Source organism: Dunckerocampus dactyliophorus, chromosome 5 (genome assembly GCF_027744805.1).
Source record: "Dunckerocampus dactyliophorus isolate RoL2022-P2 chromosome 5, RoL_Ddac_1.1, whole genome shotgun sequence".
Classification (NCBI taxonomy): Eukaryota; Metazoa; Chordata; class Actinopteri; order Syngnathiformes; family Syngnathidae; genus Dunckerocampus; species Dunckerocampus dactyliophorus.
The window spans coordinates 2,551,679-2,574,673 of record NC_072823.1 but is presented as its reverse complement, the minus strand read 5'-3'; the positions used below and the strand labels follow the sequence as shown (position 1 = coordinate 2,574,673).

Here is a 22,995-nt window from a genome sequence, read left to right as displayed (position 1 = left end):
AGATGGCTGTTTTGAGGGCTGTAATAATGTTAAAAATTGTATTTAGAAGATTGTAAACAGGCTTTATTTGCCATAACTACAAAAATGTTCCATTTAATTAATTAATATTGAATCCTACTTCACGGAAATTCATTTATAGTGGTTGACTCTGGAACCGATTGACCATGATAAACAAGGGACGACTGTATAAGGCTTGAATGCCTTATACCTGTACGGACGCATTGAGACGTTGAAACGTAGCATGGTACACTGGTCACTAGGTGTCAGTGATGTTGCTGTAATGTCTGGTGAGACCAACAACAGGCTTTTATTGCAAGTTCGAATGTTCTTCACAAGAGGCACAATAATCTCTGATAAAATCCCGAATAAAAACACAGGCTACTGTTGCGGCTGTGACCCGCACCAAGCTGAAAGTCAGCTCTGAACCCCCAACGTCACTTCCTGTCTGCCAACTACTCAACTCCTCGAGGGAACACATTTATAGTAACACACATGAACACAAGTCTTCTTTACGTCTCGAAAGGCAAATTTACATCTTTTTTTGGCTACTGTATTGGGTAATATGAGTGTAAAGGTGACTGTCGGGGTGTTAGTTCATGTCTGGGGGGCTCTCATAATGTTAAAAACCGTATTTAAGAAGGTTGTAAACAGGTTCTCTATGTTCTAAGTACAAAAATATTCCAATTCCAATGAAGGAATCCTACCTTGTGAAAATTCACGGATCATGATCGGGTGTGGAACCAATTAACCAAGATAAACAAGGAGTTACTATAAATCAGAATTAGGCACTTCGACCTGCTATTATTATTATTCCAGCCCGAGTGTTATACCAATGCCTTTACACATGACTACATCAAATAAATAAGGTGAGAACCCTCCCAGCTGCAGTAAGCTAAACCCAGAACCTCTCTCTGTTCATCCGGTTTTGTGTGTGTTTGCCACAAAAAAGCAGTTGTGACGGTGTATCTAAGTGTGAATGTGTGCGATAATTGTGGGGTTCTGGTGAGACGGCAGAGGCCCCGTGTGTTTGTTTATGCTCACACCACCCTAAGTGGTCATAGCTGGAGCCTGTTGCAAGGGCTGAGCTGAGCCTATAGGGACCAGTAAAACTGGGCCCCTGTGTACAAAAGCTGCTCAGTGTGCTTACATTTACAGAATTTGTGCAAGTAATGTACAGTCATCGTGTAAACAGAACTAAACAGGCGGCTGACAGACTTAGCCTACGCACGTCTTCGGAGGACACAAACCGCAAATCACACAAGCACAGAATGAATGCCTCTCCGTAGTCCCATCGAGCATTTTACATGCAACCTGCAAAAAATAGGCAGACTAAAGGAGACGTGAGAATCATCGACGAAAACTGGTCGTCCCCTGATTTTTTTAGTTTTTTGTTTTTTGTTGGGGGGGGGCATTTGCCAAAATAACAGATATTTTTGAATTGTTCTAAGCACCGTTTCTTAACCATCATACAAGCGTAACAGTAAACGTAAACACTTTTGAGACGCAAAACTGCTCGAGCCTTTCTGATATTAATGTGGTCCGCTGACTCAAAATTCTTCTCACGTTCGTCTCTCAACACTCATGTAAAAGTGTTGCAAAAGCTCCAAAAAGCCAAAGAAAAAGCCAAAGTTAAATCTACAATGCGCTCTGAACAAACTGGGGTATACTTAAAGGGGTTCCACCGTAAGAGAAACGCGGCGCACGCACAAATCAGTTTGTGTTCCACAAACTTTTAACAAAACCTTGAAAGACACCACAATAAAACCACCCATCTTCCATTATATCACAGTCATATGGGCTCATTCATCATCCCCTGGAGTGGTCTGGGCTCTCGTGCTATCTTCAGTGCTAATGTGCTCAGAGTTTATGCGTGTCGTAGTTATTCAGGTTAATGCCTTTGCCTGTGGGCCTTCTTTCCATTCTGGCTCCGGTTGCACACGCACCCCTTTTCTCAACTGCTGTGCCATTACTGTGCAGTCATGCTGATGCATTCAGTACAACTAAAACAGCCACACTACTGGGAATAAACCTAATAACCTTCCGAGTAATAAGTTATAATGAGAGAGCCATTATGAGGTTCCTCTTCTGCACTTCAGCACAGCAGTGTGGCAACATATGACATCACGAAACACATTCTGCAAATAGACGCACAAATAATGCATGACATATAGGGATGTCCAATAATATCGGCAGATTATTAAAGGAAAAATGCACTTTTTTGGAATTTTGACAATCATCCACAATCCCAAGACATGAACACACGTTTTTCTCTCTTCTGTGTATTCTAAAAATCTAATAACAGATAAAAAGATGTAGCTAATTCACACACGTAATGGGACATACCTATTCTACCAAGAAACACCACCATTAATACATCTCCCATAACATCCAACAACTTTTTTATATCCATGTTGTGACGATGTAATAACAGGCACATTCATGATAAAAATGATACCATGGAATATTTTTGCTATTATGGTCGTTTCAAGCATTACCGAAACTTCCACATAGCAACATAGAAAGGAGCGCTACACCTAGCGTTAACTTTTCCAAACTCAAAAACAAAAACACAGCAGCAGTGGCGGCAGCTCCAATATGTAGCGTTACATTCCGGTAGAGACCTGAAGCATTGTGAGCGAGTGTGTGGTGAAGCTAGTTGCTAGCCGGCTAGTAACTAGCCGGTGTGGTGTCACTAAGCCAGCAAAGCAATTCTTAGGCATCACAATGTTAATAATAATAATAGTAATTATGTTGCTGTAGCTTGGTTAATATGCAGGTCATGTTATGCAAATGGAGCTTTTTGGAGGTTTTTTTTTCAGAAGGCTTTATAGGTGGAATAGGTGCAACCCAGTACGCGCCTTCTTAGCTGCCTCTTTTTGGCTGTTTACTTAATAAAAACATGATATTATGTTTCATACATTTTCAGTTTTATATGCAGTACATTTAGCTGAAAAATGTGAACTAAACAATTGAAAAGTGAAACTGAAACTCTACTTTGCTAGCAGTCCACATGTATCTTCCACATGTATCTATCTGCGAATCGCCATGTTTGTTATTGTCTACGGAAATGACGTCATGGATGCTTCTGATTGGCCAAAATTGTCTGAGCGGTCCATGGCTGCAGCGCCACCATTACTTTGGCATGCGCACGGCAGCCTGTGAATGTGTTTGCGTGTGGACAGGAACAGTTTTAAAATGCCACTGTGCAAATGAAGATTTTTTTTGTGCTCGTGCTCGTGTGGACATGGCCTTAGTGTGACTTCCACTTCCACTTCATAGTTCAATTCAGGCAAAACACAATTGAATAACAACTGGGCAGCAATGTAAAGTTTGGAGCCCTAATTAACATAATTTCTGATGTCAAAATGACACAAAAATTCTCATTAAAACCTCAAAGTTGGCAGTGCTGTATAAACGTCGTGGTCGCTACCTGCAGGTCAGTGTTTCATGATAGGGTTTGATGCTGGCACTGCGGTCCCTTCGTACGGGCCCTGGCTCGATGGTGGGCAGTCCTGTGGCGGAGGTGGTGGTTGTCCACGTGGAGGAGGTCCTCCTCAAAAGGCCTGGATGGAGACTCCGCCTCAGGCGCTGCGTGCAATGCGGGAATGAAAATAAAGTCAAAAATCCAAAAACGATTAACAGCCACAATATTCTGTGAAAATGTTTGTTTTAAAAGGACTACTGCTGTTAAGAGGAAGTCATGTTATACTCCTTATCTCTAGTCAATGCACATCAGATGACTTTTTTCTTAACAAATCATGATGCAGTAATCCCTTCAGACAACCCCTTCAGTACCGGTCGATTTAGACGATTTGGACTCATCTTTCAAGGCACACAGAATATTGTGTTCTTTGGCTCTAAACATGGAAACTACCAAAAGAAAGATTAGACTCTTGTCTTTCATCAGAAAAAAAGTTTGTTTTTTGGTTTGTTCTTTGGTTCTTCATCAGTAGAACACAGGTACGTTTCAGCTCAACTATCTTAACAACTATGCAACATAAACAACACAAAAAGAGGTAGTTTTACATCAAAATAACAATTTATTTACAAATACAACACCTTGAACTATTTGCAATTTTTACAACTGAACTGTGTGTGCGTGCATGTGTGTGCACGCATGTGCGCGCATGCTCTCTCTCTTCCTCCTTCCTGTCCTGCGTGATTTGTCCGTTAACATGATCCCTGCCGAGCTCTTATCAAATGCACTTCTGCCACCTTGTGGCCGTTTTTATGGCTTAAAAGTGCTCTGAAGTGAAATGCATTAGTGGAGAGTTGCATCATCGCCACTTTTTGCTTATCCGCATGGTAGTGGTTGACGTCGCTGACTTTGGTGCAGTTGGAACGGAATTATTTCCCATTCAGTGGCACTCGTCACAATTATCTGTGATTAATGGCAACCAATCCATGGTGTAGTCTGCCCCTCTGCAACCCTCAACAGGATAAGCAGTATAGAAAATCGCTGGGCGGATTGTTAAGGTGTGCTTGGAAAGAGCATCAACTACAACCGCAATTAAATTTATGTAACTCAGTGTGTCAAAGTCGAGTAAACCTAAATATCTTTTTGCTTCGTCACTCACTTCCCTCCTTCTCTTCTTGTGCAGAGAGAGCTGGACACGGTGACTCTGGGGAGCCCTAATAAGTGCAGACTCAGTGGTCACTTATACAAAGTCCATACAATGTGATTGGCTACCCAGAAGGGCAGCCTGGGTGGGTGTCTCCTTCAGAAGACATTAACAGCTCCTCTGGTGGAGCTGGTGGACATCATCTGGTGGACATCCAGCTCCTCTGTCTTTGTAACCTTTCAAGAGATGTGTTCACCACTATGTTGCCTCCTCTATGACACAACACACACACACACACACACACACAGACACGATGTCTGGCTTCTGCACATCTGTCATGTTGACGCAGCTGCGGCTTTAAAGGGAGAAAGCGGTGGACGTGCTGTATTTTTCTTCACTCAACTCTATAAAAACACTCTCGTTCATTTGATGCTAAAAGGTCTGAGAGGCGGCGGTACCCATTAGCTCCAAGACGGGCTGAAAGATTAACATGTGTGTTGAACGATTTGTGCCCTTTAAATCATTTCGGCCATAATAAGGTGGACCACAATTCCATCTAAGGATCATTTTGCATACTTCCCAAAAACAACTGTAAATTCAGATGGCTGGGCCGAGTGCTTGTCATGATTTGCACCACGTGTCACCACATGAATTTCTTACCTTATGGATGGATGTCTTCTCTCCCTTCTCGGGTCCCTCCTCCGAGTCGGAGCAGACATAGGCATCAGCGGGGTTAAGCAGGGGAGCAGGGCGTGGCCGGTGTAAGGGCTGGAAGGTGAGCTGGGTGGTTAGCAGGTTGCTGACGGCTCGCAGCGAGGTGCAGGTGTTTGGGGGCAGCGAGGGGTCAGCCAGCAGGTCTGTGATGAGGCCGTGGGCTTCTCCCATCACTGCTATATCCACCATGACACTGGTGCCTGACGACTGGTAGGACAAATACACACAGTTGCATGTCAACAACTCCTTCTGGTACCCGCTGTAGTTTGGTTCATGGTAATAATGACATCATCCGAGTTGACTTGCGTCCCCGAACTGTGGACTGTAACCACATGGTTAGAAGCATACAGTTGTCCAAAATGACTTGGTACAATCTCTAAGCTGAACATCCAACTACAGTATATACAACCATTGCAAAATATTAATACATTCATGGCTTTGTAACAAAACAAAACATTTTCATCTCTGCCAAGTGCAGCCATAGAACTGCTGCACCTTCTACCACAGAATGAAAAAGATCCCATCCACTTCATCCTAAATAGTAAAGATGCTCGATACATTTATTGGCTTTTAACCAATATCCCAGTATTGTCTAACGCTTCATTTCCTGTACCGATATCAACCGAGCACCGGGCTCTTCCCTAAAACTAATAAGTCACAGTGACTCGGTGGAGGGGGCGAGGATCGAACCGTCAACCTTCCGGTTTCTGGACGACCTGCTCTACCTGCCGCCTCGATAAATAAAAGCTGTTTGTGCAAAATAAGACAAATCCTGCGATATGCAATGCAAGTTACAGACAAAGAGCCATGTTTATTGTAAACAACGTTCCCTTTAAGCTGTGCACTGGAGCACCGATCCTGTGTTCTCAGCTCACAGCAAAGCCTTGCAGGGCACAAAATAAAATACATCCTGAACTGTAAAAAATAAAATAAAATAAACACATAATTCATTCTGTAGCGTTTTGCAATGCAACCCCGTGAGTGACAGACGACAACAAGCGGTAACAACACAATGACGAACACTGTCCAGCCATTGATGAGATCCCGTTGGTACGCATTTACTTACGCAGCCAATCAATTCATTAGCAGCGCTCATAGCTAATGGGGCGGTGGTTAAGTTGAAGTAAAATGCGGCCCGCTAGCAGAAAGGAAATAATGGAATACTAGTGTACATAGTATTCATAAGGGCTGCACGGTGGCTGAGTGGTTAGCCACACAGTCAGGAGATCGGGAAGACCTGGGTTCGAATCTCCGTGTGGAGTTTGCATGTCCTCCCCGTGTGTGGGTTTTCTCTGGATACTCCGGTTTCCACAAAAACATGCATGTCAGGCTAATTGGAGACTCTAAATTGTCCATAGGTGTGAATGGTTGTTTGTCTATATGTGCCCTGCGATTGGCTGGCGACCAGTCCAGGGTGTACCCCGCCTCTCGCACAAAGTCAGGGATAGGCTCCAGCATACCCCAGCGACCCTAATTGGGATAAGCGGCATAGAAAATTGATGGATAGTATACGAGGTGTTTCCTGCAAGATTCAGATTATGAATTGGATAAATTGTTTAGTCTGACGTCGACACAAAAGAAAGCTACATTACGCCTTGCTGACCTTCTGAACCCACTCAGATACAAAATGCCACAGAATGGAAGTTGGAGTACCTCAAGGTTTTACCTCTCAGGTTTTGGACAGGTGATGCTACAAAGTGTGCTCAGACACTTGAAAAATTAGAGCGAACAGTGAACATTTTGTGTCAACAAAAGTCATCTAAAAACCATGACCTGCAGTCAACTAAAATAACATTCTCTGATCAAAAAGTAGGACAGGTTAGTCTAAATGAACTCACAAATAAGAATCCAATTAAATAATGCTGGAAACTATATGATTTTAAAAGGTGCTCATTTGGCACAAACTGCTATAAACTGGGCTTACTCAACATGTCAAGCCTGAATGTAGCATGAACAAAACAGATTACACGATTAGATAGGGTGACCAAACGTCCTGTTTCCCAGGACATGTCCTGTGTTCACAGCTTGCTCTCTACTTTTCTTTTAAAAAAAAGTAAAGAAAACGTCCTGTTTTCATTGTTTTTCAATGGAGTGACTCGTGACTCGAGAGGCTGCTATGTGGGCATTTTTTTGTTTTGTTATTTTTTTTTTAATTAGTGTTACCAAAAAGCCCAAAAAAAAGCAAAACATTTGCACGCTGTTAATCCTCTTACGCCTGGTGAGTTGAAGCATTTGACCTCAGGTTGCTTTCTGCGTCTTTCTGTTTTTTTAATCATCTTTGTGATGGTTTTTGAATGTTCTCCCTTGGGAATTTGTGTCTTTGCTTAGAAACATGATTTTATTGTATACCAAATCTTTGAGTAACCTTTGAGTATCATTTGAGTATCTCATTGCCGGGCCAAGAGTGTCCTGGTTTTTCCATTCACCCGTTTTCCATTTTTCTATGCTGCTAGTCCTCACGAGGGTTGCGGGGGTATGCTGGAGCCTATTCCAGCTGACTTTGGGCAAGAGGCGGGGTACACCCTGGACTGGTGGCCAGCCAATGGCAGGGCACATACAGACAAACAACCATTCACACTCACATTCACCTATGGACAATTTAGAGTGGCCAATTAACATGTGAGATGTGGAATGTGGGAGGAAACCGGAGTAGCCGGAGAAAACAGAGCATCCAAACTCCACACAGCGATGCCAAAACGGAGATTCAAACACAGATCTTCCAGATCTGCTGACTATGTGGCCAATATGCTAACCACTATGCCACCGTGCGTCGTGTCCTGGTTTTTGCTAATCAAATATGGTCACCCAGATTACTCCCTCGATGAGTCCTCCTCGCACTTTCATTGCTAATTGCATATTTAAAATCCAAAGACAAAACGTGGAAATCATTCCAGATGGCTGACATACTGAGCTCGAAAGCTCATTGCTGTGCGGAGCGCGGCATCATTCGGCACCAATATCATTATTGACAGAAAAACTGATATCACATTTTTATGCCAATAATTGGCCATTTGTACTAAATAGTCCTCCTTTAAACAGAAAGTAGCCCACTAACTAAGTGATATAAGCAATCCCCCCGGCCATGCAGAATGCAAAATGGTACATCTTGAGTTTGGCTTGTTGTAGACCAGGGGTGTCCAAACATTTTTCCATGAAGGGCTACGTATTGAAAAATGATATTGTGTAAACAGGGGAAAAGAGTTTGCATTGTTATTAGTTTGTATCAACATGTGCACTTTTTCTCTTGACATTGTGCATTTTTGCTCTATTTTTCCCACTTCTGCTGTTTTGTTTTTAAAATGCATTTTATTCCTACAATGTGCCGCACATTGCATACCCCTGATATCGACTCATAGTCTCATTTAGTCGGATGATTTTTACGTCATGTCTCTTCATTACCTTAATCGTGACTGTCTCATTTTTTCTTGAGCACACGAGATGATGATTGATTGATTGTGGACTGTGGAAAATGATGCATAGTAAGTATGAGTCAGAACAAAGTACATTAGCAAGCATTAACAACAGGGGAACGAAGCAGTTCTCTGCATGTTTGCTTACGATAAAGAGGCACATTTTATCCAAGAGTAGGCTGAAGTCCGCAAGATATTGGACCGCTGCTGCAAGGTGGAGTATAACAGAATGGTTGTCCTAGGATTCGGTTTTCAACAAAACACTGTCATATAGTTATCGTGCAGGCAAACAAACTAGTCCCTAGTCCTATCTTTTTGCGGAATCAAGTACCCAAACAAAGAATCCCACTTGTTGATGACTCAGTCCTGCTGTGTTGTATATAAACTGCGGGAGCCCAGCTGTATTCGTAATGTGTTTTTACTACAAAACATGCCTGTTAGCCCGCTGTCAACTCCCGAACGCAGTCACCCATTTATGACATCATCACCAGTTGACTTTGTAGTTCTTTGCTAACTAACACAGTCACACCACAAGTGGCTGCTGTTTTTTTATTGAGCGCGGCTGCAAAATAACCCACCCATGGTGGACAAAGTAAGTTGCAAGTGTTAGCACTAGGGTGGGGCATCCTTTGAATTTGAACGATTCCGGTTCCGATTCCTTGTTTCAATGCCGGTTCCTAACGATTCTCGATTACGACGCTTTTAAGAGCCAGAGTCATAAAAGTTTCCAAGGTTTAAATGAGGGAGCTGACCAAAGTTCTTTTTGGACGAAATATCTGAACTTCTCCATGGATTTTTTTAATGATTTTTTTTAGGAATTTCGCACAGGGCTATTTTCAACCAGTATATGTAAACGTCAAACCATTCAACTTGAATATAAATGCTCTGAACTTTCTTTCTACAGGAGCACACTTTCACAACAGATGTTTGCTTTTGAAAAGCTAACGGAAAAACATTTTGTTATTTGTTGTTTATGTGCTAGCGAGTGTGTGATGCTGTAGCCACGTAAACATGCACACTCCAACAACTTGTAAAAGATTTGTCTGTGAAAAGTACACGGCATGAAACTGGTATACTTTGCCTCAATGTTGGTGTAAGGTATTTTTTACAACACCCTTATTTCATTATAAGTAAACAGGGTGTAGCCAATGGAGCTCTTACTTTGAAGGCCGGAAGTGTGTTGTGTCGGTTTAAAAGGTGCCTTGACTGTTCGGACCAGCTGTGCACGTGAATATACTTACCTCCTACAGCCGTAGCTCCTGTCCTTTATTTACACGGGTGCCCTGAACCCCTCGGCTACACTGGCATGAGAAAGTCGTCATTTATTGTTGGACTTCCCTGATTCTGAGTGCTTCTAGGAGGTCTGACATAACGCCTCAAAGACGAGGTACTCCGTTATTTCCACACCGTAAATCTGGAGGTGTATAATCATGTTGACCCTCCTTTGCTTGATATCATTGTCTACCATTTGGAAGCCAAACTTATGAGCTGCTTCTTCTTCGTTGGTGCTCGCGGTGATTTGTGAGGTAAGTATCGAATGTATTGTGAGCGATCCCGGGAGAATCTCAACGTTAGTCCCGGTTCCCATTGATGCTCGAGACTTGACGCCCAACACTAGTTAGCACTTTGATAAAGAAGGTGATAAAAACGCTACTGAATTCAAGAAAGAAGTCGTAGCAAAACACTCAAAGCTCATTGCCGTGTTTGCCAAAAATAGTCTTCAGTAAAGGAAAAAGGAAAATGTTTATTTATCTATTTCACTCATCATTTATTGTCTCATATTTTGGGGTGTATTGAACGGATTAATTGGCTTTACATTATCTTTGATGCGTTTTGTTTTTTGTACAATTCGGTTTCCGACGGACCCTCTGGAACGGAGGTACCACTGCACTGTAATGTCGGGAGGAAAAGCAGGTAAGGTAACATTATCATGTGTTCATTTTTGTTATTTCTATCCCTGCATCCTCAAATGATACAGCCAAGCCGTGATGATAGGTACAAGATATTTATAAATATTACCCATATACAGACACAAATGTGAAAAAACAAGGGAGAGTTACTCAATCAAAGTGTCACACCTGAGACTTTGCCAAGCTTCTTTCAGTATTTTATTGTCTAGTTAGCTCACGAAGTGATGCAAATGCACACGCACACATACGCACGTAAATACACTCACGCATCAAAGGCTTAATTCTAGCCCTTATATGGCTTCCTGAAGAGTAGGGAATGCAAAATATGGTGATATACAAGGAGTAGTACTTCACAGTAGTCTGGGTCGACACGCTTGTAGATTTTAGCCCAAACAAAATCAGGCTGAAACGTGTTCTGCACATCTGCGTTGTGAGGCTTAATGAATGGGCTCATTAGTAATGTCGAAGCAAAAAAAAAACAAAACGTTCATTTCATCCCACTGGTATCGTTCATGTCTGCTCTGCCTTCTGCACGGCAGCTTGGACTGCAGCCGTGTCGCGTGAGCCGCCCTTGTTTTCACAGACAAAAGCGAAAAGTTCACAACCTTCTCTTGATTGAACAACCACAAGTGAGCTCAGGCCAGTCTTGGCTGACGGTGAATAGATCCACCAGACTCACCGCTTCTCGTTTTGCACGGACAATGTTATCAGATTTTTCTCGCCCCCGATGTCACATACCCCTTTTACACCAGCTGCTAGACACCCCCTCAGAAAAAGAGTGTGTTTATGCTGGCTTAAATATCCTGGAGCTGGCTTGAACACAACACGTGTGTGTGAGTACCCTCCATTCAGCCCCAACATGTGGGAACATTTCACATTTTATTTTCCTTACTCATATCTGATAGCTCAGTGCACTTATGAATGTTCCCTGCTAGTCTGCAGTACAGAAAGCTGTGTGTTCATCTATGAGGTTAGCCATGTAAAATCTATACTCTCCTCTCCATATGCCTTCACCTTTTAGTTCATGCTAGTGCGTGCTGTCCACACTTGATGTAAACAGGATATTTAAAGGTTGATTTAACAGTTTGCCAAGGGGAAGGCTGCTGGACAACATCTGGTTGGACAAAGACAACAATGACCCCTATCGTGTCTCAAATCTCTAAACACACATGAGCATGCAAACACTCTTACACGCACGGACCATCTGTATCATCGACAAATAAATACATTACACCCCTTAAAAGTCATACAATTTAGAGTTGAACTCCTGCGAGATTTCATAAGACACAACTGGGATTTGCTTTTTTGCATTTGCTTTTGTGATGTTCGGGTGCAAGTGATGGTGTTTTATTATCCTAATATGCATGTTTTGGGGTGAAACCCACGCAAGCCTGGGGAGAATGTGCAGACGCCACACAGAGATGTTCCAACAGTGATTCGAACCCAGATGTCTTGACTGTCTGGAGCAAAAGCATTTGGACTATTGCATAGTATTTATGATGTTCCCTTAATGCACCACCACAATGGTGGTACAATGTAGTACAGAGTTAAAGGGAGAACCAAAGAGAGTGATCCCGGAAGACCCAGAATCGCCCTTCTCAGGGTGTATTTTCTTCCACTTATCCTGGTCTGCGTCATGGGGTCAGCAGTCTCAATAGGGAAGCCCAGAACACCTGTTCCAGTTCCACAGGGAGGACACCAAGGTTTTCCCCGGCCAGGTGCGAGACAGGATGCCTTCAGCATGTCCTAAGTATGCCCCAGGTCCTCCTCCCAGCTGGGCATGCTCGGAACACTTCACCAGGAAAGAATCCAGGAGGCATCCGGACGAGATGTCCGAGCCACCTCAACTGGCTCCTATCAATGTGAAGGAGCGGTGAGGTGAGGGTGGGAACATAGAGCGACCAGTAAATTGAGAGCTTTGCCTTCCGACTTCGCCCTGTCTTCACCACGACGGTCTGGTACAACGACCTGATTACTACAGGCGCTGTGCCGACCCGCCTGTCGATCTCACTTTCCAGACTCATGAACAAGACTCCAAGATAGATGAACTCTTCCACCTCCATCCCGACTACCTCTGAATCTGAGGCCTGTACTACAAAGCAGGATTTCTTCTTATCCAGGGTCAGTTTGAGGATTAAGTCTGGTGCACTACTTAGCACAATATGTCACCATGGTAACGTAGGCGCTAAAGCTAACCTGGTTGGGTTATATTTGAGGATGTTAGATCAGAGCCGCTAAAAACACACCTACTGAGCAATAAGAGTTCACCGCCTAGAAAAGCCTGACTCACTGACTGATCAGCTGAAAATGACGTCACCTTTCATTTTCAGGGATTGGGCCAAACATTCTCGTTTATACAATGTTTCAAATATCAAACATAAAACCTGAACATTGCTTTGCTCACCTCTAAAACTGGACCTTAGTGGCTATAAAAGTGGTGCTGGGCTTTTTATTATTAATTTTTATTGCAGCATAATTGCCAAAATCCACCATAAAAGTACTTCTTCCCTCTGGGCTTTCGGTCATTGTAGAAAAAAATACATCAGAATGTGTACAGTATACAAAACTGTATATTGTAGAACGTGGGACACCCACAATCATTTCCTCATCAGCCATGGTCAGCGGTGGGACATAGGCTTAATTTTTTTAGCTTTTTTTGGATAAAGTTTTTCAAGAAACACAGACACTTATTTTTGACAGTATAACATTTGTTTGACCTGCCCAGGATGTACATCATTTCACTTGTTGGGTTTTCTTAACAGGTTCAGAACTACCACTGCTCTTTTCTGGAGAAACATAACGTTTCCTGATTTTTATTGCCAAGCTGTTGGATTGATATGACAAGTAGAAGAAGAATAACGACTTTAATTCATTTACAACATGATACATCACTTTCAAACCTGAGTAAAAAAGCTTTTTCTTCTTTATTAAAGATTGTGGTTGCTGACAGAAAGAGTACAATCTGATTGGACTGAGGCATGCTATGCAGTTTTAATGGGACTCATACATACTACTGTTGTGCTAAATGGAAGCAAGCTTGACTGATGGTAGCCCACAAGCGTACTCAATAATCCACTTAATCCGATCGCCTGTGTCAGCATTCTGCGCTGCTAAATGATCGCTGCAAAGGCTGATATTTGGTTTTGTTGAGATGTAACATTTAAACCATGAACAAGTATCAATAAACAGTTTTTATGATCAGCTGACGGCCAAGTCAAACACAACATTCTGTTGTGACATCGATGAGTGATGGCAGCGTGCACGATGAGGCCTTTTTACTGGGCCGTGTGAAGTCGCTGTGGAAGAACGATAGGCGTGCAGTGGATGAACGCCCACACAAGGGCCCGTGTAAACCAGAGAGTAGGCCAGTCAAAACAAATCAGCAGTCACTTCTGAATCCTTGTTTGTGTGCACTCGCAGCCCTCCCCACTTGTATCGGCGCACTTACATCTTGGAACACAAATTAGGACAGAAATAAACACTGGTGAAAATGATTTGTTAACGTGCATCAGCCGAATGTGAGGTCATATTAAGGGCCAGGAGGAGGGGCTTTGTCGTTTAACTAATCAAACAATACAGGTGGTCCCTGGTTTACGCCGCTCCATGTTAGGAATGCACTCCCAAATATTAATTAAAAAATGTCATTTTGGTCCGTAAACTCAAGACTCGCTGGAGAACTCGGTACAGCGTGCTCCGGTGGAAGAATACGCTTGGCACGCCGCACAAGAATGCAGTGTGTGCTTCACACTGGGCGGAAGGATACAACGTGTGCCTGCTCTGCCACACTGAGGAAGAATAACATTGCTTATTAGTTAGCTTGTAGGACTTCATTATGTGGCAGAAAAGGACAGCCATCATCCATTCCATTTTCTTCCTCTTATCTAGGCTGCAGTCTCAGTGGAAGTCCAGACTTCCCGGTCCCCGGCCACCTCTTCTAGTTCCACCGGGGGGACACCGAGGTGTTCCCAAGCCACTTGTCACGACGCTTCGGTCACGACCCAAAGCTCATGACCATAGGTAAGGGTAAGAACATAGATCGACCGGTAAATTGAGAGCTTTGCCTTCCGACTCAGCTCTCTCTTCACCATGATGGTCCGGTACAGACAGCGCATTACTGCAGACGCTGCGCCGACCCACCTGTCGACCTCACGCTCCAACCTTTCCTCACTCGTGAACAAGACCCCGAGATACTTGAATTCCTCCACCAGAGGCAGGACCTCATTCCCAACCCGGAAGGTGCACTCCACTCTTTTACGACTGAGAACCATGGCCTCTGATTTGGAGGTGCTGAGTCTCATCCCGGAAGCTTCACACTCAAACTGCAAACCTCCCCAGAAAACACTGAAGGTCACAGCCCAATGAGGCCATCAGGACCACATCGTCTGCAAATAGCAGAGACGAGTTCCTAAGGCCCCCAAACCGGACCCCTTCGACGCCTTGACTGTGCCTAGAAATCATGAAAAGCTCAGAGAGGAGACAATCCCACCAAAACTGGCCGCTCTTTTGGTCCCAACTGCTCAACTGTCACCATCATCATTAAGCTTAAAGATTACCAGATGCAAAAGGATGTTAGGAGGGATCATTGAGAAAAGTGTCACTTTGGGTCGAAGAGGACAGCACCTTTAATACTGCAATGCTTTTATTATGAAACTTACTGTGCACTGAACAGGAAGTCACCGTGGGCATGTTTTAATTCTGCGTATCTGGACAGTAGTTATAATGCACAGCAATTATGAGGAGGTTTATAATGACCTGTCTGGCTTTCAAATTTGATGTCGAAAAAAGTGCTATGTCGCCATGGACTGGTGTGGGCGCTTTTTAGTATAAAGAAGAACACGGTGGTCCAGGACTTGACGAGTTGGTTGACATATGTGCACTAAAGCTGGTTCAGATGTACATCTAGTTTGTTTTTGCCAGTAACTCTGGGGAAAAAGACAAACACAGAGGTTACATATTTGCAGTTTCTGATCTGAGCTTCTTTGTGCACTTTGAACTCCTGGGTGTCTTCAGGCAATCCTCAGAGCCTGCTTTAAAACGAGAGTGATATGTGAGATTGTTGCAAATTGCGCAATGGTGAGAAAATAATGTAGCCCAGGGGGGAAGTAAATGCTGGTACAAATGGCCTCAGGGGCCTACTGGATAGAAAGTGAGGTGTTTGATCTTCTCAGTAAACACATTTTAGTCACAGCAGCAACTGTTTGTCCTCACAAGGATGGAGAAATGCATACTGCATGAATTTTGAGCAAAAAATATGCTGAGCTGGAATGAACCCGGGAACAAAAACATAACCACAACAACAACAAAACACTAAAGTTTCACGTTTTTTTTCCTTTTCTTCTTTCAGGAGCAGTGCGAGTTCGTATGACGACCCTGAATAGATTAGCTGAAGAGTTCTCCACTTAGAATAACAAAGCAGTGATACAGTGTGAATCATAGCAGAGGACTAACACGAAACTCCCCGAGGACTCTCCTCGCTCCCGGCCAGAATGCTCGAGCCAAAACTACACCCAGCACTCAGCTTTCCAACTTCCCAAACAACCCCCAGACCCAGCTCCCTTTACGAGCTCTTTAGAAGCCATAGCAAATTACCCAGCCTCTGCAGGCTGGACACAACTTGTTGTTATTGCATGTTTTATTCAAGAACAGGACATGTAAGGGGATGTGACGTTATCCAAATGAAATCAATATCATGAAATAACACGCAGCTACTCAAGGAGAGGCTTGTTTCTCATTTGGCATATTTGAATGTTAGTGGCGACTAACATTGAAAAGTCATTCAAACAGACGCATGGTGGAGAACCCAAAAAACAGTCATTACTGGATAATTTAGGAATTTGTGTCTCAAAAATGCGTTTATGTCATCAAAAACGTTTGTGTTTTTGATGACATATGATGACAATAAGATCCATTCAACATGTGTATAAAGCAAGCATCCTGACTTGATGAGCACTAAACACACACCTCGCCACCCCCACCCCCCCACCCACGCCCTGGGTATTTGCCCATATGGCCCATAGCTAGGACCTCCACTGACTATATTGGGTAACAAAGGTGACTATATTGGAGTTATTTCATGTTTAGAAGGCTCTATTAATGTTCAAATCTTTATTTAGAAGGTCAGAAACAGCCTTCTATACTCTAACTACAAAAATATTCAATTTTTCAATCAGGAATCCTACTTTGCTGAAATTTAGTTATCATGATCAGGTCTGCAACCAATTAACTGCGATAAATGAGGGATTACTGTATCGGATTATATCAGCCTGCCACTAATAAACCTGATATCGGCAGTCCGATACAAGCAGGCAATTTCCAGACTTTGCTCCAGCACTTCTTGGGATAGAACCCACGTGATCACAACAGCAGTGTGTGCTAATGTGTTAAAGTATAGAGGTGATGTTGTCAATGTGGAAGTATTTTTCATGAAAGTCCAAAAAAGACATTGTAGCTGAGTGCAAAACTTGTCACGCACAAGTTTCCCGTGGTGGCTCATCACCGGGGAAGTTTTATAGGATCAAACTCCCACAGGACGACAACAAGAAGCCATTAGCTATAATAGAGAACAGCCAGCGTCTCTCGGTGCTGAGTGTTGTTGGGTTTAAATGCTTAACTGAGCACCTCGAACCTCGCTATATCATGTATATAAACAGTGCCTTAAATCTATAGGCCTACCCCAGATGCATGAAAAAGTATGTCTATAAGCATTTGGCATGAGAATAAAATGTATTTTCATTTATGATACTGAAAATGAATAAATCGAATGAAACATTATCCAGGTTGTCACATGTTTTATTCACACGAATGGATTTCCAAAAGAAGGAATAACCGTGTTGTCCACAGTCCTCTACAAGATCTGGCAAAATAAACACTCTTTTCTCCAACAACCTCCCTGAGTAAGACTCCAAAACGGACGTATTTTTAAGCTGAACACAAATATTGAAAGACTTCTTTCCATACGTACTGTAACTTCAACATCAATTCTGAAGCTAAAACATCCACCGCAAGCTTTTGGATGGGATAGAAGTAAAAAAAAAAAAAAAAAGATGTGGTTTGGAAAATGAGGCTGCTAATGTGTGCAGCGTGTTGGCGAATATGACACGGTGGAAATCAATGAAGCCCTGGTGTGCAGCTAAAGAGGCGAGTGTGTGATTTAAGCATGCAATGAGGTGTCATGGCGTGGGGAAACTCTAGCAGCCTCTGTGGGCCAAGAGAGCAGAGCCAAGGCCTGCACATGGAAATGCATGCCAACATAAACATCGGCTTCTCAAACATCTTGTCACTCAATGGACTGTTTCAGGATTCCGGTGATGGACACAAGCTAGAAAATGACCAATCATTGAGAGGAGGCATCAATCAGAAACAGGCCAGAAGGGATGGATCACATTGTCAGGCTGATTATTGCACGCAAACACCACAATGAGAGTCGAAGCAGGAAATTAGACAGTGCATTGATTGATTTCAAGTCAGGGCAGAGTTAAGATCCTACGTCATTAAAGAATATTTAATATGCCCTCCCACGACAACTTTGCAGGATTTATTATTGCTATCTAATCTCACGCTGTCGCCATTGCCTCTATTTATTTTAGGAGCCTGTCCTTCTGGTAGCACACACACACACACACACACAAATGCAGCCAACATCCAAGGGCATTGTTTGTTCTCCATGTAGTCCACAGTGCTGCCCCGTGGCTCAGTGGCAGCTCAATACATCGATGCCCAAACACTCACTCAGCTCCCAAACATAGGGAAGGTAATGTCAAAGTTGTGACCCTTCTTTTCTGTTTGTCCTCCACAATCCTTGTCTCCTTGTCTAGAGTCAGTCTGGCTTCAATTCCCATGCCTTCAATGGTCCTAGAGTGAACACATCCCAATAAGCACCATAAAGGTTGAGCTGTTTCATACAGATGTATCAGGAGTCCTGTTATTTAACGCATTTATATTTCTCATTTATACGTTTTATCGTCTAAAACTGTGGTCACGTGAGATGTCAGCATAGTCAATGAGCGCTCGTTTCAGCAAGTGACTAAAGTGACGTGTGTCATGTTCCGCAGGACTGCACTTCCTGCGGGAGGGAAGCTGCAGCCGGTTTACCCAAGTGGTGTTATGCACAGCTGTTCTCTATCTCAATTAGTGGAGTTTAAAAGCCCAGCGTCGCAGGTACGGCACTGGTTCGCTGGCTCTGTATACTTCGCCTGTGCTGTCACCTTGACGGTTCCTTTACCTGTTGCTACCATCCAAGTCTTCCATGTATGTTTGCACAGTTGTTGTTTTTTATTTTCCACCACCGCTGTCTGTCTCTGCATACTGGGGGTTCAAGCACTCGACAGCTCCTCAGATGGTAACAATGTGTTTGAATTTGCAACACAGACAACCTCTACAAGGCGTGTGAAAATAAGAATATGTACTGTAGCAGCCGCTTTTCGCTAGGAATTACGTGCCGGGACGATGAGCGAGTGGTGAAAAATTGGAAGTTATTAATACGACAATAATAATGTTTATTTTTGACACATGGCTCACCTCCACCTCTCCAAACCCTCTTGCTGCACCCCCCCCATCTTGCTTCAATATGCCTCACACTTATTAAACGCATTTAATGTATGAAATGTATAAGCACTCGCCACCAAGATGAACAGATGGAATCAGACGCACGACGCAGCCTTTAGCCTGGTTGTCAGGCTAGCCCTAGAGCAGGGGTCAGGAATCTTTTTGGCTAAGAGGGCCATGAAAGCCCCATATTTTAAAATGTATTTCCGTGAGAGCCATATCATATTTTTTAACACTGAATACAACTAAATGTGTGCATTTTTAAACAAGACCAACAACTTTCAAATTGAATAAGTCTTTATTCTTAGTAGTTATCTGTTTTTACAAACCCGTAGGCCCGATTCCAACAACATACTGTATTTATACGCCCTTAATAACTCTTCACTAATGGATATCACTTCAGAGCAATTACAAGCCATAAAAACGGCCACAAGGTGGCAGAAGTGCATTTGATAAGAGCTCGGCAGGGAACACATGGATGGAAAAAACACATGACAGGAAGGAGGAAGTGAGAGAGCATGGAGGAGTGCAGCGTGCAGAAGGTTGCGCATTGAAGGGAAATTTTAATGCACGCACACGCGCGTGGACACACTTAAAAATTGTAGTTTTTCTTTCTTTTTGCCATCTTCTTTGTCAAAAGGGTTTGCACTGCAGAATTAGCCAGCTAACTATTTCATCAAAGGAGGGAAGTTTACCTCGTGACCTCTTAGCGACCCAGGTAGGCTACTGCATTATTCAGTAATAATCAAGTTTTGGTGCCTGAACCGGAGAATATCGCAAGAACAGCTGGCATTGGCTCTGGCCAACTGCATTTCGGGAGAAACTGGATGAATGGATTAAAATGCATCGAATAGTTTTATATTTTGAACATTATTTTTAACACTGTGATTTCTGTGATGTTTTACTTTAAAATTACAGCAAAAAAAACAAACAAAAAAATTATTCATGTTAAGAAAAGTGTGAGAGCCGGATGCAGTCATTAAAAGAGCCGCGTATGGCTCCCGAGCCATAGGTTCCCTACCCCTGCCCTCGAGGCTTGCAGGCAACAGAAGGCGTTTCTCCAGGCCGTGTCTACATAATCCATCTGTCGAAGCTGGTGCCTTCATAGCCAAACAAACTTTTGCATCTCATGCAGCTGAAAACTTTGGTGCGTTCAAGGATGTCACAACAAAGTGTGAAATTTCAACGTTTGACAAAAATGCATGATTGGTGAAGCATAAAGACATAACCATGTAAAAACAGTGGGCTTTCTGAACAGTACCTGTATACTGTACATTCTACCTGCATTATCTCAGATTTAGAAATTGTTACCGATTATTTTCTGCGGGAAAACAGCCCATTTTCTGAGAAAAAAATAACAGTCATATTTCACATTTAGTGCAGTAGGAGGCATCCTTCTGTCTCGAGAGACAACGGTAGCACCCCGGGGCAGGGTACAAGACTGGGCAGCAAGGAGACCATGTGCTGCCCATTCAACACGGCCTCGCCAGCTTGGTCCGATGCTATGCGGAGCGGGACTACTTGGAGCTGGGTAAAGTGTCTTGCCCCAGTGACTGGGTGGAGGGAGTGAGGATCCACCCGCCAAACTTCCGGTTTCTGGATGACCAGCTCTACCTCCTGAGCCACGGCCACCACAGCCTATTTGGATGCAACTTCAATTTCTTACTAAAAATCCCATATATCAGGTTCAAATTAGGGGCGCACGATAATGATCGTGGGCTGATATAAGGAATTATGACAGCATACCGATAAATCCAATAATTTTAAAAATATCTCAGACAACCAATAATTAGAAAACATATCCAGTGAGGCGAGACTACCCGTACTGTGGTGGTGAGTGGGCTAAGGTGAGCAAATCAAGCGCTCCTTTTCTGTGACATGTGGCACACCTCCCCTGAGTTCACTTGTAAACAATCATGGCGTCGATCGTGTAAGACTTCTTTAATCCCATCAGCCACCTGAAAGGCCGGCGGTGCTACGATAGTGTTTTGAAACCTACGACGATATCACACCGGCCTTTTGGCAGCCAGTAAACCACTTAGACCCACGGTTTGTACTTCCGAGCTGCTGTTTGCCAGCAAAATACGAATGATAGTCACACTGACAGATGGAATAATGGACATCAGCTCCGCTACTGATTTACGGACAAGTTAGCTTGCTAGGTGGCTGGATAAGGACTTCAGCTTTGTTTGTTTGAAAAAAATTAACTTCTAGGAACAGAACTGTTCTCCATTTTTGTTCTTTTTATATTTTGTTTCATAGGTGTTGAGGTCACATTTGGTTAGGACAAATCTACCGTTACAGGTTGCCTAATCCATCTTTGAGTTTCTTACTTCCAGGTGTGCACAAATTACACTTAAATCTAAATTTAAAAAAAAAGAAGCTATAAACAACTTATTGGTCATCAAATCGGTATCGATCTCGAGAAGCTGAAAGTTTGGAAAAAGCAATTTGTGTATCTTGAGTTCAAATGATTGCACCTATAGTGTGTTCAGAGGCATTCTAGAGTCTGTTGGGGCCCCTTTGCATAGTGCCACTGCTGTGGAGGTTCAAAGTTTGTCAGCCTTCGGGCCCCCAACTGGGCTGCGGCACCAAGCAATTTCCGGCCTTGCCTGGTGGCAACCAATGCCCCTGAGGATGTCAGATCTCATCAAATCATGTGGTACGTTTTAGGTGTGTTGATGCACGGTCCTACTGCATTTTATTCACAGAAGACATGGATGAAACTTTACCTCCTGACTAGGGGTGGGATTAAAACGTGACAACGGCAGTAGCCTCTATTGTCAGTCATATGGTCTCTTTGTCTTGGCGGGTGGAGGTGGGGCTGAAAGCATACACATAGCGCAGAAGACTCTACTTGTAGTAGAAATTAAATGAGCAGATTTATATATACATTTATATTTTTTCATTGTACTAAAAGTAACGTTACAATCTCGTCTCGTCTCGTCTCGTCTCGTCTCGTCTCGTCTCGAGAACCGAGTGTCTCGTGACACCCTGAGTCCTAACTGCACTGCCCTCACTCGTTGATTTTGGAGATGGCAAATGATACAAATGGCAATTGTTACATGTGAGTGTTTCACGTGTTCTGCCCACCTGTGAACCTCGGGAGCCTCTCTTGTGGTCCCAGTCTGTGCGGGGGAGCATCTGTGAGACACAGGCAGACATATTGTCAAACCACTGAAAAGCAGCAACATAATGGAGATAACATTCAGCGACCACAACATGAGCGGCACCAGCACACCTACTGAGAACTATGGTTTACTTTATTTTGAACATGCCTAAAAAAGTTACACGGAAGTTTTGCAACATGTCCGAAAGGAGTTGGCAGAGCTAATTTAGTCCTACCCTGTGTCCATGTCTCAGCAACGTTTTCATAATAACGTTAATAGAGTTTGAATATAGCACTAGCATAAATAAATACATAAATACATTTAATTTTTATATTTAATTCAATATTATAGTGCGTTTGTTTATCACAATAAGACTATATACTGTGACATGTGGCCCGTCAGTACGATGCAGTGCAGTTCTACACCCCTGCAAACTGGAGAACGGTAGCATTTGGAATTGTAAAAATGTATCAGTCACCCCCCCTTTCCACTAAGCACACTCATCTAATGCAATTTCACAGTCAGGTTTGGTTTACTTTCCTTCCCAGTCGCTGCCTAAGGGTCTGGTGGAGGCGGAGGATCTGATTACCAGCCACTGTGCCCTCCTTAGGCCTTGCAAACCCCCTTTCTCTCAAGCGTCCCTGCATGGATGTGGTGCGCTGATGCACGCCAGAGAGATTTGTGGCCAGCCAACACAACACTTTGCATCTGTGTAGTCTCTTTGGCCCAAAGTAGCCTTGACAAA

The 22,995-nt window shown here is 43.3% G+C and overlaps 1 protein-coding gene across 1 annotated transcript in view; it reads right to left on the bottom strand.

Annotated features, from left to right (window-relative positions):
* Positions 1–5,296: 5,296 nt before the first annotated feature.
* LOC129180958 (zinc finger protein aebp2-like) overlaps positions 5,297–22,995 on the bottom strand; it is a 167,288-nt gene continuing 149,589 nt past the window's right edge. Inside the window, exons 9-10 of the mRNA XM_054775409.1 lie at positions 22,234–22,284; positions 5,297–5,483 (exon numbers count right to left, since the gene is read on the bottom strand). Of these exons, the coding sequence (XP_054631384.1) occupies positions 5,453–5,483; positions 22,234–22,284 (82 nt within the window). The 3' untranslated portion in view covers positions 5,297–5,452. The remainder of the gene's footprint in view (positions 5,484–22,233; positions 22,285–22,995) is intronic.